This window comes from Bacillus rossius, chromosome 18 (genome assembly GCF_032445375.1).
Source record: "Bacillus rossius redtenbacheri isolate Brsri chromosome 18, Brsri_v3, whole genome shotgun sequence".
NCBI classification, from domain to species: domain Eukaryota; kingdom Metazoa; phylum Arthropoda; class Insecta; order Phasmatodea; family Bacillidae; genus Bacillus; species Bacillus rossius.
In genome coordinates, this window is record NC_086345.1 from 5,097,059 (window position 1) to 5,115,909 (window position 18,851).

The window sequence follows — 18,851 nt, forward strand, 5'->3', positions numbered from 1 at the left end:
CCCCGTAGGAATTAAACTAAAAGATGGATGACTATGGGGAAATGCCTCAGCCCGCCTGGAGGTTGATGTCGGGCCATGAAAGCTCTGTTGGAAATAACAGTACATTTACAGACATTTCAACCAAACGATGCGCGTCAAGTTAACGGAGGAATGTTCACGCCTCCAGATAAGTGGTCTTTCGAATGAGACTACGTCAGATTTCTACATTCAAGGTTCGTGTTTCCTTGTGAACGTGTAGGAAGAAGAGTGGTTCTTGTGCAACTGCTCTCTGCTTCGCGAGAAACAGTTAGCTGTAACACTGCCACATTAACAAAGGCGTCGCTCTGATAGGTTTGAGCCTGCCCGGTCAATATTCCAGAAGATAATTCATAAAATGCTGTGTAATGTACGTATACGTAATCTTTGAACTGATTTATTTTATTCAATGAATGGTTATTCAATTACAATTTTTTTCCGAATCGTTAAGTTTATCCAATTGTGTAATATTGCACTGATATTTAATACTTTGTATGGCACGAGAAAATTTTGAATCTGCTTAGTGCTCAATTTGAACCGTGTAAAAATACAAGCAAAAATAAAATATATTAACAGATACAATTTATTATAAGAGGGTTTTTTGATGCTCCAAGCTGATGACTGGTGGTTGACAATTGACCTACCACTCATGCAAAGAATACACTAAGGAAGATATGAAGAATCGTTCGATACCCATCTCACATTGGCGCGAAGTCTAGAGTACAAATGTACTCTACAAATTAATAATGTTCGCAGGCTTTCACGGCCATTGTCTGGAAGTAGCTTGGCTTCTGGGTTGTAGCCGTGTCCTTGGCGAATAATTCACCGACGTTTCGGTCGGCATTGCATTAGCCATCATCAGGGAGCAGTTACCTACTGCTCCTGATGATGTGCGACTGCAATGTCGACCGAAACGTCGGTTGAATTATCAGCCCAAGGATGCGGCTACAACCCATAAACCATGCTATACTTCTCTACAAATGTACTCTAAGGGTTTTCATTCCCTAAAATGTTGTTAATCTATTTTTAAACACTAGCCTAATGTTCAGTAAACCGAAACCTGGGCAGGCAGAGGGCGACTGTTGCGCTGGTTGCAGAGATACTGGCGGCGCACAACGCAAGGAGGATCGCGAGTCTGATCGGCGTGGAGGGCGGACACAGCATCGGCAACTCGCTGGCAGTGCTCAGGATCCTGTACGACCTGGGCGTTCGCTACATGACGCTCACGCACACCTGCCACACGCCCTGGTGAGTCCGCCACTCCTTCATGCACACCGAACAGAACTGCCCACGTCAAACTACACACATTTGTCACTTTCCGTACTTGCAAAGCTGTCATGAGTAGAGACCCGGAAAATTCGCGGGATCATTTCGTGTTATGCTAACATTCAAATAATTATACCTTAATGCAGCTTCTGCCATTGGTTCACTGTTAATCTGGAGTAATGGGGGACAATTAGAGACCCTCACTCATAGAAGTGTCGAATCACAGGCCACCCAGTCGAGACGACTCACAAGTCAGCTGCCAATGAACAGTTGGCATTTGCCCGAGTGTGTAGAGGATATTGGACTCTATCCTGGAGGTCATTCAGCCCGCGAATTTTCCGGGTCTCTAGTCATGAAGAATGCCGACAGAAGTGAAAACTTTAAACTACAAACAAACAGTTGTTATTTTTTAGGATATCCAAATTAATTGTTTGATCTTAAACTAAAACTTGTAAATCAAAGTAACTATTATTAATGTTAATAATAGAATTAAGAAAATACAAATACAATTTGAGATAAGAAATACTAACTTTGTAAAATATAATTTTGTAACATAAGACAATATTTTTTGATAAAAATTAGATATTTTTTCGCAATTTTGACGAAAAAAATATTATCACACTACAAATTGGTTTTATCACGTTAGTAAAATAACTCCTAAATTACTATAAAATACGCATTCAAAGTAATTTTAGGTATTAAAATAATAGATAACGATGTTCTTAATTGTTAGGTTACATTGCTACAAAGACTCCGTTTTCTTCGTTATCCATATGAGAAAATTAAAATATTTTATACTCACTTTTTACTGCACAGTAATCGTATAATTAAGTTTTAAAATAAAAATTGGATAAAAACACAATTTGAACATTAATAGGAACAGATATAGTGTTATCGTTAACACGTCACGTGACCATGTCGATTGAGACTGACATGAATTTACTCCCTATGAAAACCTTCCTATAGAAGTTTTCACTTCAAAAACGGTATCAATAAAAAAATTGTTCGCAGTAACACTGGGCTCGGATTCTTACCCGGGCAGCAAATGCTTCGTGTTGACCCGGTACCTCCAACAGTTTAAAGTTATTTTGTAAACCGTTTCCTGAATATATTTCCAGTATAAATACGCGCATAATAAGCGCGATACAACCAAATAAAAGTCAAACTGTTGAATATTGGATAGTTTTTTTTGCAAAAGTTTGAAAAAATATATGATTGAATGAAACCTCAATTAAAATATAAAAATCATGCGCCAATAATCGCGAGAAAAATTATCTGTCCATAGCCATGTGTTGTAACAATTTACAAATAATTATTTCTTTTAGTAAAAAAGCCTAAATCAGTTGTTGGCAAATATCAAATATCAGAAAGTAGGGAATATTTGAGTTACTGGTTACTAGAATTTCGCGCACATCAAGGCACTGCTCCACTGGCTGAGAGGACGCGCGATCGTAGCGCAGTGTTATTATTCAGGCGCAAAAAACAAAATAGATGCTCAATTTATTAAAGTTCATCCTCGACGTGACGAAAATTTAAAAAAAAATATATTTAGCGTGTCCTTCAGAAGTCGCCAGAAATGTGTAACATCTGACTTTGGTAACGAGCAAATTCAAGTCATCTCATGTTGCAAAACACACTTTGTAATATGACAATCGGAAACCAAAATTTAAAGTAGAATTCTTAAATTAATGCGGAACATGTGTTTTCAGCCACATATTTCGACGCGAATCACATGGAGTTTCGGCAACCGCCACTAGAATTATTTCCCAGAGCAGTTCCGTCAAATATCGAACAATTCGATAAGCAGAGGTTTTTTTTTAATACATAAAGAAACGGCTCCGATGAAAGCAAAAAAAGAATTTCAAATAATACTTAACTTTGGGACAAGGTATTTTATTAAAATACTGCCGAAATTGTAAAAATTAATTAAAATTTTATAACCATAAAATTTCCCTTTGCATTTTTTAACTTTGGCTCTTGCCATCCGCCATAGATACCAACACTGTGGTAACACATTTCCGTTACATTCACGTAATTACTCCTACTAAATACTAAATGCCGTATACCGAAAGCTCATATGTGACAACGGCCAATCAAAGACACTGCCATGTTGACGAGATGTTAACTCAAATGCATTCATTTCATCATGAATTCTTTATTACAATAATTTACGGAATTTGCAATGCCTTCTGTCCGGATGGAGTTATTGTAATGCGTTACTGATTTCTGTTCCTTCAGAACGGGTAAAACTACCTAGGATCCAATGAGAACGTCGTTCAAACGTTTATAGACCAGGGTCGATAATTTGGAAATGGTAAAAAGTGAAAAAAAAAATATAGTTGGATGAAACCCGTTAAAAAAGGTCGAGAATATAACAAAAATGAAAGGAAAAATAATTTACGGGCGATCTGAGGTCGGGAAGTGGAAGGGGGTGAGTTTTTAAGGGTAGAAAACGGTGTATCTCGATTTCCGGCAAAACTACAAGTCCTATGAAAAAAGATTAAATGACAAAGTTGTAGGTTATAAGAGACCTACAACTTTTGTAATTACACTTTTTTCACATAACCTAAAAATTTATGTGAAAAATTCAAATAATCAAGTTTTTGGTTTTTTATTTTTATCTTATGCAAAAAAATTCTTTTTCACGAAATTTGGTGAAAACTTGCCTTTTTATGTTCTAAAGACACTGTAATTTTTTTGATTTGAAATATTTATTTTTTCACCTTATTTCGACTTAATATCGAAAAAACACCCTAATTTTCAATCAAAAATTCTCGCGTCAAAATATCAGCTTTTTAAAAAAGTTCGGAGAGTTTTTTGTTCGCTGATATCTCTTCTTTCTGATAATGTAAAAAAATATTTACATTACTATGATAAATGTTCTCAGAAAATGCAAAGAAAAGAAAAAAAACTGGAATCCGAAATGTTTTTTAATCACTATGTACAATTTTGAGCTATTTAGTAAAATTTACACTTTAATTACTTGAAAAACGTAAGATTCTATGTTACATTGATAAACAAAAAAATAAAAATCTAAATATACTACTATAATTAACAACCAAATAAGTTAATTTTTAATAAGACATTTACAATATTTTGAGAAAGTTGTAGAATATTCTTTAAATTATGTGCATAGATGCCTATTTATTGCTATTTTAAGATAACTTATATACCTGAGTTACCCACAGAAGTTGCAGCAGAACAACATTGTTACAGGGTATATTATCAAATTCAAACTTGGCTAGGTAACGAACTGACAGCAACAGATTGGGGCTGGAAGCAACATCAACGTGGGATTATGCCCAAATTTACAGAGAAGGAGTTAATTCCGGAAATATTGCTCAAAACTATTTGCTGCAGCTGTGAAACTGGATGTAACAGTTTAAAATGTGGCTGCCGAAAACATGGCTTAAAATGCACAAATTTTTGCTCAAATTGTCATGGTTCTGAAAAATGCACCAATGTGGAAGAAAAAACCTACGAGGAAGTTAGTGATTCAGATGAAATTGTGGATGAAGGACCAATTCAGACTAAAAATAATATTGGATACGAAGACGGTGATGGTCTTGAAGATTTCGAAGATCTACTAGAATCGGGAAGGTTTGTCGAATCTAACGATGAAGAAATTCCACCGAAGAGACAAAAAGTAATGGATAAGTGATTAGGGTTCAAGATAAGATTTATAAATAAGAATATTAATGTATTTTAAAATATTATTATGAAAAAAATAATCAGTATAAAGTATCTAAATTCAATATTACGATTTACATTTATATTCATATATTATGAGATTTTCTATGACTAAATGTAATTAGAATTTAACAAATCAACTTTTTGACTAAAAAAATAGCAGCAATCACATTTTTTAATTGAAATCCCCCCTTTTAATCCTATATTTAATATTTAGAACAACTATTTTCGCATGTTTCTTGCAATCTTTATTATTAATGGATTTGTAATTTTTTTGTTTATCAATGTAACATAGAATCTTACGTTTTTCAAGTAATTAAAGTGTAAATTTTACTAAATAGCTCAAAATTGTACATAGTGATTAAAAAAAATTTGGATTCTAATTTTTTTTCTTTTCTTTGCATTTTCTGAGAACATTTATCATAGTAATGTATATATTTTTTTACATTATCAGAAATAAGAGATATCAACGAACAAAAAACTCTCCGACTTTTTTTAAAAAGCTGATATTTTGACGCGAGAATTTTCGATTGAAAATTAGGGTGTTTTTTCGATATTAAGTCGAAATAAGGTAAAAAATAAATATTTCAAATCAAAAAAATTACAGTGTCTTTAGAACATAAAAAGGCAAGTTTTCACCAAATTTCGTGAAAAAGAATTTTTTTTGCATAAGATAAAAATAAAAAACCAAAAACTTGATTATTTGAATTTTTCACATAAATTTTTAGGTTATGTGAAAAAAGTGTAATTACAAAAGTTGTAGGTCTCTTATTACCTACAACTTTGTCGTTTAATCTTTTTTCATAGGACTTGTAGTTTTGCCGGAAATCGAGATGCACCGTTTTTTACCCTTAAAAACTCACCCCCTTCCACTTCCCGACCTCAGATCGCCCGTAAATTATTTTTCCTTTCATTTTTGTTACATTCTCGACCTTTTTTAACGGGTTTCATCCTACTATTATTATTTTTTGTTTCAAAAATTATCGACCCTGGTCTATTATTGGTATGCACTCTGTCGTGGCTTTTTAATACTTACGTGAATTTTGCCATTATAATGCCGTTACAGATACACGAACACCAAAAGTACGTCAGTGGTTACTGTAGTGAAATAGGATTGAAGGAATTATTTTGGGAGATTTGACTATTTCATTAAACTAATTTTCGTTAACTAGATCTGTAGGTATGAAGTGTAACCTGTATTTTTTTAACGTAAAAACATTTTTAATTATACTTATCACTTTCATCTAAACATTTATATTAGAAAGTTTTTTTAAATTACTACACGGGTATTTGGAGTTTCTACTAACATACAATGTATTAAAATGGTAGTCTACATTCAACACGCATGTGAGTTACATTAGGTAGGCACACAAAACCTTAGAATATAAACTCATCTTATAAAGGAAACATGTTTATCAATTTGGAACACTTAAATAATTTAGGTAAACTTAATTGCAGTTCCTCTAATTCCATTGTTGCATGGAATTACAGCAAAAAAAAAGCCGTGGAAACTCGGGGCAATGGCCGCGAAAACAAGAGGTTCTTTTTAAGAATGAACATATTTAAGGTTAGCGTTAAGGCTACCTGAGATGAAGATGTATACATGAAGTTTAAGTCTCGTTTTCAATTAATTATCCCATGTAGATAACACGCTGTTAAACCTTTCCAAATGCAATAATGGTTTTCCGCGGCATGCTAATGAAGAAGGGTGATTCATCAATCAGCCGATAGTCCCTCTGTCATCGATGCATTTCGTCCTTCAGCTAATCTCTCTGAAACGAGAAATTACGAGCGACGTATTCGAAGGGATTTACGCGCAAACGAGTATCAAACATCACTGCAATGGAAGGGCACGCATGTCGTTTATAACGGTTTCCACGACTGGAAATGTCGTGAACGTACACTGTGGCCTAATTGAAATTGGGGTCCAAGCCTTGAGTAAAAGAAGATTTAGGATTCTTCCATACCTTGCCAACACGTACCTACACTGTTAACAATGCTCACCTTAACGTTACGAAGAACATTGGTTAAAAACATTGTTAACAAAATAATAAAAAAGTATTATTCGAATCCGGTGAGGTCATTCGATCAAAAACGGCGATGTATCTTTCCTCCACAGGAGCCACGGGCTAACTGACAAACCAACACCAATTGCAAGGCAGATATTATTACATCAGCCAGTATGACATCATGGAACTATCTTGTTTTCGACTGCTGGAGGCCACTATCTTTGATCTAGCATTTTTGTTCTTCTGTTAAGAGTGCGTTGTAGCCATATTATTTGAGTTTTTTACCTGCTAGAGTGCAGTAATTATTTATCGCAATGACGCCCATCAACTAAAAAAATGCCTTGGCTGCCATCTATAAATTCTGTAATTTTTCAGCTATAAATTCAGATGAAAATACAAAATCATCGAAAAAAATCACCCATTAAAATAAATACTGATTCAATAAATGATGGTGCTTGCTTTAATCCTTACCTGATTCAAAAATTTTTATTTTAGGTAAAAACTACTTATTTAATAAATAATGTTCAAAATGCTAAAAACAGTTTATGTTCATCTGCCAGCATCCAATGAGCCGATGATGACATAATGTCCTTATCTTAGAAATTTGTTGTTCTTAACCTAGAAATTCGGAAAATAATAAAATTCATAAAAATAACTTATTAATGTAAGTAATTATTCTACCGATTTTCGTCCGCAGTTTGATACCAAACAGTATACAATTAATTAAAGTTATTTTATATTTACAGTATAAGGTCTAGGATACAATAACAAAAAAAATATAAGTATCACATGAAACATCAGGACAGAAGAGTTATCACACACCAAGTAACAGTCACTGATGCGGTAGGGACCACGTGTTTGATGTCCACCAGAAATATCAATCTTTATTTTATTGCCTTGCACAGAAAAAAATTACCAATAAAATATTATGTTAAAAATATTGACATACAACTAGTCAAAGTACAGCTTATGTAGGTAAATTAATAATATGTACATGAATAGTAATCTTGACGGAGAGTAGTATGTAAATAGGCATCCTGCGCCTGGCTTCTGGCTGTGGTGCCTGTGGTGCCGACCGCCATCTTGGATTGTGACGTCACAGCGGCCATCTTGGACTCAAAAATTCCTCAAAACTCCTCAAAATTGACTCAAAATTACTCAAAAATTCTCGTTTTAAGAAAAAATTTCCCGTTTTCGAGGGAAAAATTCCCGTTTCGAGGGAAAATTTCCCATTTTATTCCGTAAAAATCCCAGCAGCTAGAAATGTCCATATGTAGGCTTAAGCATCCATGTCTACAGCCTCAGATAAGCCTCTGACGTCATCATGGATTATGACGTCACCGTTGCAATTTCCGTTACGCCCGCCATCTTTATCCGGCGCCTGGCGCCGGCGCGTGGAGCCGAAAGCCGAGCTACATCTCTGACGTCACGTCTATCTGTGACGTCACGGCGGCCATCTTGGATGAGCGTAACGGGACACAGCGTAACGGGACAAGTAAAACCGCGACTTTGACCATGACCTTGACACTGGCGGCCATTTTGGATCCGCCATCTTGGATCAGCCATTTTGGATGACGTCATTGTGTTTTCTCGAACATTCCGGCGATGTGTTTTCCGCCATATTGGATGATGACGTCACCGTTGCAATTTCTGTTAAGGTCGCCATCTTTAACTTTTTTATTTATTATCCAATTTTAATGGAAAAAAATTTAAAATTTATAAAAAATTCAATTAATAAAATTTTAATAAAAAATATTTTAAAAACATTAATTAACGACACGGAGCTCGAAGTCCTCGGTTCGAACCCGGTGAGGGCAAAAAATAAAAATAAAACATCAGATCCTTCCTCCACGGAAGTCACCTACAGACTAACCTACCACCACCAATAACAAGGAATTTACCATCAGCTGGTATGACATCATGTCCGCCATCTTGTCTTCGTACGCAAAAGACCGCCATCTTGTTGTAGTCTGCTAGAGTGCACTGAAGCCATGTTAATTGAATTCTCACCCGCTAGAGTGCAGTAACCATTTATTATTGATGTGCCACCCACCATCTTGTCATTTAAGGCCATCTTGGAATCGTGTAATGATTTAGCTAGGAATTCGGGAAAAATTCCAAAATTAATTAAATAAATCACTCATTAATTTACATATTGATTCGATGGCTTCCTGTCCTCGGTTCGATCCCTGGTCGATACAAAACAACTGTAATTTAAAAAAAAATACCACAAAAGTAACAGGTTTGAGATAGTAAAAACACCGCAAGTTCTTTTAAAAAATACTTTTATTACATACATACTACACTACTACAAGTACAAAAAAAATACACAGACAAATTACCAAAGTTTCATGGATCTCTCGATTCAAACAGTCTTCTTGTTGTATGGACTAAGTCCTTTACATGACTTTAAATGTCTATTCAGTTTATCAGGTCGACATAATGGTACACCAAAATTTTCACACAAAGACGAATTATCGACTTCATTTAAAGGACAGTGATATATTTCGTGTAGTTGTGCACTTTGAATATTTGTCAATGTTTTGTTACAAAATATACAGCTTGATTCCGATGAATGTACAGCCAGTCTATCACAATTCCTGAGGTACCGTTTTAATCTTCCATATTGTACAAACTTGCTTAAACATCTGTTGCACTGATATTTAATGCGTTCAGAGTTACCACTACAATTGTGTATTACATAATCCCGTAATTTCAAGTTTTTGATCTTCTCACAGTACGTGCAGTCGGGTGATGGAACACCGCTGGATGCTCCTTCCTTCATCAATGCCACTGGAACTGTTGACAACCATTGTAACACTGCTGACATGTTAACTTCTGAAGCCTTTGAGGTCTGCTCTGCGGAAGATGTTGCACGCGTCGAAATCTCCTGCTGTGCTGAGAGAGCAGGTGTAGCTGTAGACGTCGTTGTCATCGTGCTCTGCACTGATGATGGTAGACCTTCGATCCAGGTTGGTGTATATAGTGGTAATGATGCCATCGAGTTCTCAAGAATAGCTAGATACCGGTCTATTATGTTATACAAGTCTAACTATCCGATCCGTTCATTACCACAGCCAGAGACGGACTGAAGTCCATATCACCAGGGTCTCACTTATATAGACTCATCAGCCGGTACAACACATGAGTCAAAACAAGAACCATGTTCAATATACTTGCACTTAACTTTCTCGGATCATTTTTTACAATGAAGATGTAAGCTATCAAGACGTGAAATTAGTTTTTTGCACTTATTGCACTGAAATTGTATTCTTTTAACATTATTAGAACAACTGCTTCTTTCATGTCTGCGAGCATTTAAGGTGATAGTAAATGATGCGTCACAGTATTTGCACTGACGCAATGTACGCTCTTCATTAGTTGAATAATCCATTGCTGATGATAAAACTTCGGATGATGGTGGTATCACATCTGTTGAAATCTCCTCCAATGTTGTCGTCGTCGTTGCCAACGGGATCTGCACCTTCTCCATCGTAGCTGTCGTCAAGGTTCCCGTAGACGATGGTACAACCTCCGAGTTCGACGTTAAAGACGGTAAAGATGCCATCGAGGTCTCAAGAACAGCTAATTGACACAACTTATGCACCAGAAGAAACAAACTAGGTGATCCTTACACCGCTGACGTCAGTAACAAACTGAGTGTTCTGCTTTCTATGACTCGCTTATATACATGCACCGTATGGAATAATACGCTAGTCAAATTAAGAACCATTTACAATAATACTAGAGTCAAATCTACAAATTAAAAAAAAGGATCATTTGATCAAAAAAAATTCGATCTCTCCAATATACGCCAAGCTCCAAGAGCTACAATTCACGTCATCTGATCCATCTACATTTAGCTCCTATGCTTCAATTGACCATTAGGTGCAAGTGCTCCAAAAGTTCCATCAGCTACAACACGTAATGTACGCAATGTACGCACAATACATGCAATTTACATGCAATAAATGTAATGATCACACAGTACACACAGGAAACGGAACGTACACACAGTACACACAGAAAACGGAACGTACTCACAGTACACACAGGAAACGGAACGTACACACAGTACACACAGAAAACGGAAAGTATACACACAGTACACACAGGAAACGGAACGTACACACAGTATACACAGGAAACGGAACGTACACACAGTACACACAGGAAACGGAACGTACACACAGTACACACAGGAAACGGAACGTACACACAGTACACACAGGAAACGGAACGTATACACACAGTACACACAGGAAACGCAACGTACACACAGTACACACAGGAAACGAAACTTACACACATTACACACAGGAAACGAAACGTACACACAGTACACACACCAAACGAAACGTATACACAAAGTACACACAGGAAACGGAACGTACACACAGTACACACAGGAAACAGAATGTACACACAGTACACAAAGGAAACGAAACGTACACACAGTACACACGGGAAACGAAACGTACACACAGTACACACGGGAAACGAAACGTATACACACAGTACACACAGGAAACGGAATGATCACACATACAGTAGCGGAAACACACAGGCTTAGTTGGAAATCAGAACACAAGAAATAAAAACACTAAATTTTTACTTTCAATATTTAATTACATCTTAACATTACACAAATACACGTAAAAGAAGCCATTATTGTATGTAGCCAGCTTTCCTCAGTTCTTTGAGTATGAAGGATATTTCTTTGATGCACGAATAGTTTCCTGCACAAAGCGAGCCATGTAGAAGTCTTAACCGGTCAACCAATATGTTTGGATCTTTCCATGATGTGTAATCAATCTCTTCTACCACCATCTTACTTGCTTGTTTATTATAAATACTTTTAATATCACAATCGTCCCAGTGATCATAATAAGCATTATCAGATTTATTTATTATAACACGACGTTTCCATCGTTTCGGTCTCAGGACATCGCCACATTCTTCGATCTTGTCAGCTCTAGGTGCTTCATCACAGTCTATGCCTTTGTCAACAGCCTCAGAGTCACTGTAGAAGACATCCTCTTCATCCAGATTACCGTATGAATTCGCTAACGATGATGTCGAAGTTTCTTCATCGTCTTCATGCTTCCTTTTTAGGAGTCCATCATTTTTACAAAGAATGGAGGATCTACTGAATATAGGCTTGAATGTATTCTCACTTTTCACGGTGTTGATACTTCCATTAGTTTCAGTCTTCCCGAAGCCATTAGCATCCTTCAATTTATGTTCTTCCTCACGATCGGGTGAGCTAAAACCATCACGTTTAGGACAAGGAAAATTATTGTCGTAATGCAGATCACTCTTCTTTAGTCTATTGGATCCATCGGTGTCTTCTATGCCGTAAGTAGTCTTGACTTTACATGTTCTACCATGTCTTTTTAAGCTGTCAATTCGTGTTAACAACCTGCTACAACGATTACAGCTTAACATGTTGCGTAGTGGGTTTCTAGCACAATCATTCTTCTCATGACGTCTAGCATTCCTTCTCATGGCAAAATCCTTGCCACAGTATCTACTGCGGCTTCCTTCCAATTCAGCTGCAGTTAACAATCCACGATCCATGGTAGCTTCTGTGACTAATGTTAGATACAAACTGTCAGTTTTCTCCAATTGGATCCATTTCTTAAATAGAGTTTTTGAAATATTTCATCAGCGAGAGTTAGTTATCTAATACAAAGCAAATTGATGCAAGTAGTTCTGGCTGTCGTCAACAGATGTCGCCACGTGTTGCTTGCAGGTAAATAATATCTATTTCATTAATGTGGGATGCGGAACGCTCACTATCGATCGCAAAGGGAGGTGGGCTTCGAAAGTCTCCAAAAAGAAAAAAGTTCGTCCTTCCTGCTAGTGCTACTCAGATTTCTCACGGTCCACCATCTTGGATTGCGACGTCACGGCGGCCATCTTGGATGGGTGTGACCTTGACCTTTGACCGAAACGTTTAAAACGTCGTGTTATAATAAATAAATCTGATAATGCTTATTATGATCACTGGGACGATTGTGATATTAAAAGTATTTATAATAAACAAGCAAGTAAGATGGTGGTAGAAGAGATTGATTACACATCATGGAAAGATCCAAACATATTGGTTGACCGGTTAAGACTTCTACATGGCTCGCTTTGTGCAGGAAACTATTCGTGCATCAAAGAAATATCCTTCATACTCAAAGAACTGAGGAAAGCTGGCTACATACAATAATGGCTTCTTTTACGTGTATTTGTGTAATGTTAAGATGTAATTAAATATTGAAAGAAAAATTTAGTGTTTTTATTTCTTGTGTTCTGATTTCCAACTAAGCCTGTGTGTTTCCGCTACTGTATGTGTGATCATTCCATTTCCTGTGTGTACTGTGTGTATACGTTTCGTTTCCCGTGTGTACTGTGTGTACGTTTCGTTTCCCGTGTATACTGTGTGTACGTTTCGTTTCCTTAGTGTACTGTGTGTACGTTTTGTTTCCTGTGTGTACAGTGTGTACGTTCCGTTTCCTGTGTGTACTTTGTGTATACGTTTCGTTTGGTGTGTGTACTGTGTGTACGTTTCGTTTCCTGTGTGTACTGTGTGTAAGTTTCGTTTCCTGTGTGTACTGTGTGTACGTTGCGTTTCCTGTGTGTACTGTGTGTATACGTTCCGTTTCCTGTGTGTACTGTGTGTACGTTCCGTTTCCTGTGTGTACTGTGTGTACGTTCCGTTTCCTGTGTGTACTGTTTGTACGTTCCGTTTCCTGTGTGTACTGTGTGTACGTTCCGTTTCCTGTGTGTACTGTGTGTACGTTCCGTTTCCTGTGTATACTGTGTGTACGTTCCGTTTCCTGTGTGTACTGTGTGTATACGTTCCGTTGCCTGTGTGTACTGTGTGTACGTTCCGTTTCCTGTGTGTACTGTGTGTACGTTCCGTTTCCTGTGTATGCTGTGTGTACGTCCGTTTCTTGTGTGTACTGTGTGTATACGTTCCGTTTCCTGTGTGTACTGTGTGTACGTTCCGTTTCCTGTGTGTACTGTGTGATCATTACATTTATTGCATGTAAATTGCATGTATTGTGCGTACATTGCGTACATTACGTGTTGTAGCTGATGGAGCTTTCGGAGCACTTGCAGCTAATGGTCAATTGAAGCATAGGAGCAAAATGTAGATGGATCAGATGACGTGAATTGTAGCTCTTGGAGCCTGGCGTATATTGGAGAGATCGAATTTTTTTTTATCAAATGATCCTCTTTTTTAATTTGTAGATTTGACTCTACTATTATTGTAAATGGTTCTTGATTTGACTAGCGTATTATTTCATACGGTGCATGTATATAAGCGAGTCCTAGACAGCAGGACACTCAGTTTGTTACTGACGTCAGCGGTGTAAGGATCACCTAGTTTATTTCTTCTGGAGCATAAGTTGTGTCAATTAGCTGTTCTTGAGACCTCGATGGCATCTTTACCGTCTTTAACGTCGAACTCGGAGGTTGTACCATCGTCTACGGGAACCTTGACGACAGCTACGATGGAGAAGGTGCAGATCCCGTTGGCAACGACGACGTCAACTTTGGAGGAGATTTCAACAGATGTGATACCACCATCATCCGAAGTTTCATCATCAGCAATGGATTCTTCAACTAATGAAGAGCGTACATTGCGTCAGTGCAAATACTGTGACGCATCATTTACTATCACCTTAAATGCTCGCAGACATGAAAGAAGCAGTTGTTCTAATAATGTTAAAAGAATACAATTTCAGTGCAATAAGTGCAAAAAACTAATTTCACGTCTTGATAGCTTACATCTTCATTATAAAAAATGCTCCGAGAAAGTTAAGTGCAAGTATAATGAACATGGTTCTTGTTTTGACTCATGTGTTGTACCGGCTGATGAGTCTATATAAGTGAGACCCTGGTGATATGGACTTCAGTCCGTCTCTGGCTGTGGTAATGAACGGATCGGATAGTTAAGACTTGTATAACATAATAGACCGGTATCTAGCTATTCTTGAGAACTCGATGGCATCATTACCACTATATACACCAACCTGGATCGAAGGTCTACCATCATCAGTGCAGAGCACGATGACAACGACGTCTACAGCTACACCTGCTCTCTCAGCACAGCAGGAGATTTCGACGCGTGCAACATCTTCCGCAGAGCAGACCTCAAAGGCTTCAGAAGTTAACATGTCAGCAGTGTTACAATGGTTGTCAACAGTTCCAGTGGCATTGATGAAGGAAGAAGCATCCAGCAGTGTTCCATCACCCGACTGCACGTACTGTGAGAAGATCAAAAACTTGAAATTACGGGATTATGTAATACACAATTGTAGTGGTAACTCTGAACGCATTAAATATCAGTGCAACAGATGTTTAAGCAAGTTTGTACAATATGAAAGATTAAAACGGTACCTCAGGAATTGTGATAGACTGGCTGTACATTCATCGGAATCAAGCTGTATATTTTGTAACAAAACATTGACAAATATTCAAAGTGCACAACGACTCGAAATATATCACTGTCCTTTTAATGAAGTCGATAATTCGTCTTTGTGTGAAAATTGTGGTGTACCAATATGTCGACCTGATAAACAGAATAGACATTTAAAGTCATGTAAAGGACTTAGAATCGAGAGATCCACGAAACTTTGGTAATTTGTCTGTGTATTTTTTTTGTACTTGTAGTAGTGTAGTTTGTATGTAATAAAAGTATTTTTTAAAAGAACTTGCGGTGTTTTTACTATCTCAAACCTGTCACTTTTGTGGTATTTTTTTTTAAATTACAGTTGTTTTGTATCGACCAGGGATCGAACCGAGGACAGGAAGCCATCGAATCAATATGTAAATTAATGAGTGATTTATTTAATTAATTTTGGAATTTTTCCCGAATTCCTAGCTAAATCATTACACGATTCCAAGATGGCGGCCAAATGACAAGATGGTGGGTGACACATCAATAATAAATGATAACTGCACTCTAGCGGGTGAGAATTCAACTAACATGGTGTCAGTGCACTCTAGCAGACTACAACAAGATGGCGGTCTTTTGCGTACGAAGACAAGATGGTGGACATGATGTCATACCAGCTGATGGTAAATTCCTTGTTATTGGTGGTGGTAGGTTAGTCTGTAGGTGACTTCCGTGGAGGAAGGATCTGATGTTTTATTTTTATTTTTTGCCCTCACCGGGTTCGAACCGAGGACTTCGAGCTCCGTGTCGTTAATGAATGTTTTTAAAATATTTTTATTAAAATTTTATTAATTGAATTTTTTATAAATTTTAATTTTTTTTCCATTAAAATCGGATAATAAATAAAAAAGTTAAAGATGGCGACCATAACAGAAATTGCAACGGTGACGTCATCATCCAATATGGCGGAAAACACATCGCCGGAATGTTCGAGAAAACACAATGACGTCATCCAAAATGGCAGATCCAAGATGGCGGATCGAAAATGGCCGCCAGTGTCAAGGTCATGGTCAAAGTCGCGGTTTTACTTGTCCCGTTAATCTGTGTCCCGTTACGCTCATCCAAGATGGCCGCCGTGACGTCACAGATAGACGTGACGTCAGAGATGTAGCTCGGCTTTCGGCTCCACGCGCCGGCGCCAGGCGCCGGATATAGATGGCGGGAGTAACGGAAATTGCAATGGTGACGTCATAATCCATGATGACGTCAGAGGCTTATCTGATGCTGTAGACATGGATGCTTAAGCCTACATATGGACATTTCTAGCTGCTGGGATTTTTACGGAATAAAACGGGAAATTTTCCCTCGAAACAGGAATTTTTCCCTCGAAAACGGGAAATTTTTTCTTAAAACGGGAATTTTTGAGTCATTTTGAGTCAATTTTGAGGAATTTTGAGGAATTTTTGAGTCCAAGATGGCCGCTGTGACGTCACAATTCCAGATGGCGTTCGGCACCACAGGCACCACAGCCAGAAGCCAGGCGCAGGATGCCCATTTACATACTACTACGGAGTCATGGTTTTGCATGTTTCCAGGGCGCATTCTTCATCCATGGAGCAGCGAGCGACGTATCCTGGCTACGGAGGACTGACGAACTTCGGCAAGGTACGTTCCTACAATCCTACCATCCAGTCTCTGGCGTGCTGATGCGTACATTACTACTTTACATTTCATTGGTAAAAATAATACTTTCTTCATAACTAAAAATTTCAATTTGTCTTTGCCTGGTTTGATAATGTAGTTTTATAAATGTACAGGATCGAACAATTATTGACCGAAAATTTTTGTTTGCGGTTTCGTTAAAAAAATAATAATAAATACTGAATGATTAACTGACTAGTATCACCCTGACAACGACACACCAAATGAATGTACTAACTGGTTATTACCTCTTGATACCACCTAGAAACTTTTACACAAGGGACTGAATGACCTGTAATATCATCCAGACAGTGTTCAACAAGATGAATGTGCTGACTTATTACCTCTTCATACCTCATGGTCATTGCCACAGAGTATTTAATAACGATTTATATCCTGAGACACCTGTAAGCAGTAAAATATGAATATATTGAATATTTGTTACTTCCTAATACCTAATAGGCACAGTAGTAACATGTAGTATATCACAGACACTAAAAAGCAGTAATCAATGTATGTACTGACAAGTTATTACATGTTGAAGCTTCCTAGTAATAATCACGTGCGAGTAAAGTGATCCCAGATACTGATAAGCGGTAATGGGTGAATGTACTGAAAAGTTATTACTTGTTGAAGGCTCCTAGTAATGGGCGCATGCGAGTGTAAAGTTCCCAGACACTGATAAGCGGTAATATATGAATGTACCGATTAGTTATTACTTATTGACGCATCCTAGTAATGGTTGCATGCGGGTGTAGTGTTTACATATACTGATAAGCGGTAATGGGTGAATGTACTATGATATATGAATGTACCGATTAGTTATTACATGTTGAAGCATCCTAGAAATGGTTACATGCGAGTGTAGTGTTTCCATATACTGATAAGCGGTAATAGGTGAATGTACTGACTAGTTATTACTTGTTGAAGCCTCCTAGTAATGGTTACATGCGAGTGAAGTGATCCCAGATACTGATAAGCGGTAATGGGTGAATGTACTGACTAGTTATTACTTGTTGAAGCCTCCTAGTAATGGGCACGTGCGGGTGTAGAGTTCCCACATACTGATTATCGGCAATGGGTGAATGTAATGACTAGTTGTTAGTTGTTGGTCACGTGCGAGTGTAATGTTCCTAGATACTGATGAGCGGTAATGGGTGGATGTAATGACTAGTTGTTAGTTGTTGGTCACGTGCGAGTGTAATGTTCCTAGATACTGATGAGCGGTAATGGGTGGATGTAATGACTAGTTGTTAGTTGTTGGTCACGTGCGAGTGTAGTGTTCCCAGATACTGATGAGCGGTGATGGGTGAATGCACTGACGCACCGGTGTGAGCCCGGCAGGTGGTGGTGCTGGAGATGAACCGGCTCGGCATGATGGTGGACCTGTCTCACGCCTCCGTGGCCACCATGAAGGACGCGCTGGCCGTCAGCCGGGCGCCCGTCATCTTCTCGCACTCCTCGGCCTTCGCGCTCTGCAACTCCACGCGCAACGTGCCCGACGACGTGCTGCGACACTTGGTGAGCAACCTGTCGCTTGCACCGTGTGTTCCTCAACTCCCGTCCGGCCTGCTGACCCCGCTGGCACAGTCGGCGCACACCGTCTTGCGGTGATCCCGATCCAGTAACCTCGTTTTCATTAGCACAACCTTGCAAAAATTTCAAAGTATTCGCCAATGTTAGTTGAAAGATAGCAACCTTGTCATGATGAAGTAGCCGCGTCCTTGGGCGAATGACTCACCGATGTTTCGGTCGACATTGCAGTCGCCATC

General features: G+C 38.0%; 1 protein-coding gene across 1 annotated transcript in view; it reads left to right on the plus strand.

Annotated features, from left to right (window-relative positions):
* Positions 1-18,851, plus strand: part of LOC134541364 (dipeptidase 1-like) — a 226,429-nt gene that overhangs the window by 130,528 nt on the left and 77,050 nt on the right. Inside the window, exons 5-7 of the mRNA XM_063384786.1 lie at positions 1,113-1,263; positions 16,974-17,043; positions 18,424-18,600. Coding sequence (XP_063240856.1) covers positions 1,113-1,263; positions 16,974-17,043; positions 18,424-18,600 — 398 coding nt within the window. The remainder of the gene's footprint in view (positions 1-1,112; positions 1,264-16,973; positions 17,044-18,423; positions 18,601-18,851) is intronic.